The following is a 6000-nucleotide window of genomic DNA, read 5'->3' on the forward strand; positions in this document are numbered from 1 at the left end:
GGAAGAGGTAGGGGGGAAAGGGTACATGCCTCTCAACTGCATTGACAGTGGTTGTGACCCTCTCCCTGGGGGTTGATGCTATTTCTCTGGCTGTTACTGGTTCTTGATATCCTTTCTATGAGAGGTGATGAAAGACTGGCCATTTGGGGGAACATATGCGTGAGTTCTTCAGAAGCTGTGCAGGGTGTGTCCACAGCAGTATTCCCTGACTGGCTGAGACCCAAGCTCTTCCCCTGCCACTCTGGATCTCAGCATCGGTGCTCCCAGCCACAGCATCTTGCTGGGAAGGAAACTCCTGCCCCTGTCTCTGCCCTGCCATCCCTCTCCAGTCCTCTGCCCGGATAGACGAAGGAAGATGTGCAATAGGTGAGCATTGCTTTGTGTTTGAGCACCAGAATGTGAGTCTCATTTGTGCAAGTACCAACAGTCTCTCCCTCCTACATCTCACCCACTGCACTTCCTTCCCACTGGTCCTCCTCTGTGACCCTATCACTCTTTCCTTCATGTCTAATCTAGTCTTTAGGAGAAAAGTGGCTCTGCAAATATGAATTCCAAATATTTCTGACTGGCGCTTATGGCAGGAACTCTTTTGAATCTTTCATTTGCCTCTGGTTGGTAGACTGGAAACTTTCCTGGGGTACTAATTTTATTGTCTCCCACCACTTTGGATCTTGATCACTATTTCTGGGGCATCAGTAAAATCTGCTACAGTATTAGTATTTTTGTTTTACAGATGGAGAAATGAAGATTTAAAGAATTGAAATAACTTGTCCTTGGACATACAGTGAGAAAATGGAAATCCCATTTTTCTCCATCCACGTTATTCAGGCTCTAAAGGCCATGTCTTTGAGCAGCACATGATAGCACGTCCTTTGTGCCATCTCTGGCTTTTTGGGGGAAGAGAGTATTATGACCTTACCTTCTAACCAAGTGAAAACTCAGACACAGAGACTTAAAGAGGAATAGGGCTAGGAGTCCTAACTGGTATAGTCCAGGGACATTTTCAGGAACATCTCTGGATCCAATTAAGAAACCTGTATGGCATAATTCCCAGGGAATCTCCAGGTCAGGACCTCAGGGTGGAGACCACCTGCCACTGGATACAATTGTTGAGGAGGAAATATGACATAAAAGTAAGTCACTGAAGGGCACAGACAGACCTATTTTAAAAATAATCCTATATTTATATTTGGGGGTATTGATAATTCATTTGAGTTTCTAAGGTGTTGTCTTGGAAGGCCCCAGAAGAAAAGACCACAGTGATAATTGCTAATACGTCAGGCCACTTATTATGAAATAAGACCTGTTCACCGCTTTTAATGCATATATAACCCTTGAAACAGATCGTTCTCTTTTCTCATTTAAAATTAAAGTGATTTAGCTTAGAGACTTCATTTATATAACTTGCATTAGACCATAGAGCTCAAAGAGGTGGTAAAGAAATTTTTTTTCTTTAAAAAAAGAATTTTTTCCTTTTTCAGCTAATGACAGAAATGATGATTTAAGAATTTTCCCTCTATTTTACAGAGTAACCGAAAACATGGATAAGACCCCAGAAAGGCAAATGCTTCTAGACCTTCAAAGATGGCAGAAATGTTTACAACAGTGAGAGGGAGATCAAAAGCTAAGAACTACCCTGTAGCCAGGACTACAACTGTGTATTTTAAAGCCATTATTCAAGGTTTCGTACTTGACAGTTCCCACATGACCCTGTTGAAAATCTACAATATATGCTGCATTTAATGAAACATGTATATGTCAAACCAGAAGAAAAGAACTATAGACCTATATTGTGTAAAGAAAAAGTTCAGCAATGGAAACAGTTTCAGCAGATCAAGGAAAGATGTGTCTTGGGCATGGAACCAAAGTTACAAAGAAACATTCTCCCCCTGCTGTGCAGGGGGATCATTTTAATGTAACACCACACCCCATGGAAACACTAGTCCTGAAATAAACATTTTAAAAAATCAAAACAAACGAAAAAACAAGGGTGGGTGGGGAATGAAGCACGAGGAATACCTATGAGGACCTATTTACAATAAAATGTTTCATTTGAAAAGTCTGGTTTCTTACTACAGGGATTTGCTTTTTGTCTTTATTGTTTAAAACTCAGGAACAGAGCCCTCTGCAATGTGAATGGGAAGGAAAGCAGTCTCCCGTTTGTTTTTCTGCAAGAGGTGGAGCTCGTGGAATGCATTCCACAGAAGACAGACGAGAAGCGGATCACAGTGACTAAACTGGCAACAAGGCGGAGGACTTAGGCGAATGTAACATAAGAAATAAAAGCAGATTTGATGCTGCCTTGGCCTTCTGTCACATCTGTCTTCCTCCACGAACAGACTGATCTCATTCATATTGAAAATTAAGAAGATGGTGCTCTAACTCACGAGCTCCCTGACTTGGTTCTGATTAGAATGCTGACGTCTCTAGGGAACACAGGCCCAAGAGCATCTCTGAATCCGTTTCCAAAATACTGGTTTTCCAATGGCTGCTTAAAATTGCCTGCAAATACATACGTTATACGATTTGAATAAAAACACAATAGAGGTGAAAAGTAAACTTCTACCAACAGCTGAGTTTGCCACAGAGATGTGAATATTCAACGAAATTATGATGATTTTTTTAAAGTATCCTGATATGCCTAGAGCATTCTGACCTCTTCTTATTTAGACTGATAACATTTTGTCCCCAGAGAGCTGACAGCAGCAAGATAGCTCTACTTTTTTTATATAGAAGTACATACGTTACCAATAAGGTCGTTTTCTACCAGAGACAAGTAGAAGACTGGTACTTTTCCTAAGTTATGTAATAGTGAGTCTTGAATTCAGCTCTGAGAGCCAATAAATGTTCCTGAAAAGCAAATTTTACACCTCATTTACTGTAGATAACAAAATAGCCTCAATTTTTCAAATTGTCAAGGTTTTATTTACAGGGCTAGATTTCCCATGCATAAAGAATGTGTGTAGGGAGCCAGTAACTCTTTCTATGAAATGCTACGCAAATCCTTCCATACGAGAGTTCTGTATCTTATTCTTTGGTTTTTAGCACTGGCATTTTCCAAGCCAGAACAGGAACTGAAGAATATGCAAGAAAGGCTAGAATGCTGGGGTCCCACGTTTTGTCCTTCTATTTACTGCTGACCCAGGTGTCTTTGGCCCAATCACTTAACCTCTCTGTGCCTCAGTCTCCTCATCTGCAAAATGAGGTTAAATGCTTTTTCATGAGGTTTTTTTGTTTTGGTTGGTTTTTTGTTTGTTTGTTTTCGGGTTTTTTTGCAATTCTGGAACAAGAGGTGCTTAAGGTAGCACAAAGTGCTTTGTAAAATTATGTCTGCTGTATTATTCGACGTTCTTGTATTATTGAGAAAGGGTCCCCCATGTAATAAAATAGTGCTTCAGTGTGGTTAAATCTAAGCACTGTAGCACTGAAGCTTTCCCATCAAACTACCTGGGATATTGCTAGCAATAAAGGTTGAGAGATCCAGAGCCGGGATCTCTAATAACCTGTAGTAAATAGATCATCTCGTGCTTTTGAACAAGACAGAAGAACGTCATTTCACTGATAAGCATCTCCTAGCTCTCCTTATTGCATATGCATGCCATGATACGAAACAGTACTTTAATCGTAGGAGAGCCAACTCAGAAATTAAGGTGTGGAGTCTACTGATAGTATCACATAATTAGTCTGATCATCCCTTTCATTTTGGGGAGATGTACAGTAATAGGTCCTACTGGGAATATACAAACTAATTATCCTGCTGGATTCTTTATTCAACTGGGTAGTTTCTTTACTCAATATGAAGAGCACATTAATTGTGCAGGCAACGTCAAAGAAGGCACCACTACAGCCTGTGGCCCAACCCTTTCTAATCTCAGAATACACAGAAGAGAATAAATTACTCTTCCCTCTTTGACTTTTCTCTTCTGCTCTTTATTGGTCATTCCAGGGTCCATTTGAGCAAATTCATACTCCATTTGCCATATCAAACCTACTTTCCTTCTCTTCCTCTTGCTTTTTCCACCAAGAAACTTGTATGCTAAATTTTATATCCAAACACTGACTTTGACTTAAATGATTAGAAACATTTGTAGAAATAGTGTGGCTTGATCATGTACCTTATCTGCTATAACTCTGGTTGTATCACACACATACAAATCACACAAGAGCAAGACAGGTAGGATGACCATCTAAGCAGCTTTAGATGTGTTCAGGGCAAATGCAAAAAGGAGGGATTCTTACTTTCTGTTTAACCTTCAGGACATGAGCAAAGTTCTCTAGATTTTAGGCTAAAAGGGGATATTTTTACCAAGTCTTACTTCTGATCCTCAAAATTAACATACCATCGGATGAGGCTAAATATTTTGATAAGTAGATCTGTTTTCCATATCAACAATTATAAAAACATCAACAAAATTGTAAAGGTATGTTTCACTCATGGATCCACAGAAATGAATCGTATTTAAATGAATGCTTTCTTTGCGTATGATGTACAGCAATAGTAAAATGTGTCTCTTTAGAAATGGAGAGGCTGAATGTGGCCCCACTTCTTACAGAGAGTGCATAATCCCCACTCTGTTCTTTAATTTCTGCATCTGAACTATCCTGACACATTTGGCCAATGAGTTAGTTGTAGTCAGAATAACATTCTTCAGGGTTCATTTACTTAATTTTTCTTATCGAAGTATTCATCTCTTGGAAAATAAACATAACATGATATAAAAAAATAGTTTGACATAAAATGAAAGCCCCAATTTGGATAGTTATTCAGGACAGGAAAATTTTCATGAGGAAGGAAAAACAAAATCAAAAACTATACTTGGCTATCATACTAGAAAGCCTCTGTTATTAAATTGACCATCTAACCATTTTTCTTTAATGCCACCCAAATTTTATTTTAGGAAACGCTACAATGTGCTGAAAATAAGCATCAGATCCCTTTTAGCCCACATCATAGAAATGAAATTATTGCCAGTAGTGAGGTTTTAGGGGTGGAAGAATATACTTTGATTTTTCTTCCATTCACAAATAACTGTTCACCTAGGTGGCCTGGTTCTCCCGTAGGATAGACATGATGTAGAGGGCTCATGGGTCATCACTGCAGTAGGAAGGGGACATTTGTTCTCCACTATTATGGAAGAAATAAAGTTTTGCCAAATAATTTTTGCTACAGTATTTTATTTCAACTAAATTTTTGTTTAAAATAAATCTTTGATAAACTTTTTCTTTTTTGCCTATTTATTGTCAACTTTTTCTATAAACCCATTGTGTAATTCACGTGTTTAATGTCTTCAATGTAATTCATAAATTCATTGTTTCAAAATGAAGTGTTTGAAAAACTGCCTAGGTTTTCATGAGAACTGTAAAAATGATATTTATCAGTTTTGTGTTGATGTTTAAATAATTGGATTATGTGTGTTATATCAAAGTAGATGGACAGCATAGATATTTTATTTTTTGAATACTTAATTGCATTTTTTTGATCTGTCAAAGAGTGGCACTATATATGTATGTATATATATATATACATATACACAGGATATGTATGTGTGTATATATATGTATATATACACATATACATTTACCATATTGTAAAAGTTCAGTATAACTTCTTGAGAGATCAGTAATCAAAGCAAATCTTAGATGACTTTATGTCATGAGTTAATACTTACAGGATGGGCCCAAGCCTCTCCTTAAGTGGACTTCTACTTTCTAAAGGGAAAAAAGTAGGTCACAAGGTCTTAAAAGACAAAAGCTTCCATTCCGTGCAACTGCCCTGTCACTTCTATATAACATATTACCTTGAGACTAAATTTCAGGTGTATTGGTGAGAGGATTCATACATAATAGAAGGTTGGAGTTGATCTTCTAATTCCATTTCAGTACTGGGCAAGGAAGATTCACATTCCTTTGCTGCCTTTAATTTGTAGTTCAATTCTTCCTAAATAAACCTACTGTTGAAAGTCCAAGTCCAATGTTTAATCAAGTTACTAAAGATATACT

The 6000-nt window shown here is 37.8% G+C and overlaps 1 protein-coding gene across 2 annotated transcripts in view; it reads left to right on the forward strand.

Annotated features, from left to right (window-relative positions):
- JAKMIP2 (janus kinase and microtubule interacting protein 2) overlaps positions 1-2059 on the forward strand; it is a 67328-nt gene extending 65269 nt beyond the window's left edge. For both annotated transcript variants that reach the window (XM_045795068.2, XM_087862154.1), the window contains one exon: positions 1528-2059. Coding sequence is in view for 1 of the 2 variants with exons in the window: in XM_087862154.1 (XP_087718280.1) it covers positions 1528-1548 (21 nt within the window). In the remaining variant the exon portion in view is untranslated. The remainder of the gene's footprint in view (positions 1-1527) is intronic.
- Positions 2060-6000: the final 3941 nt, after the last annotated feature.

The sequence above is a fragment of the Ursus americanus genome, chromosome 5 (genome assembly GCF_024610735.1).
Source record: "Ursus americanus isolate L20-20 chromosome 5, mUrsAme1.1.p, whole genome shotgun sequence".
NCBI lineage: Eukaryota > Metazoa > Chordata > Mammalia > Carnivora > Ursidae > Ursus > Ursus americanus.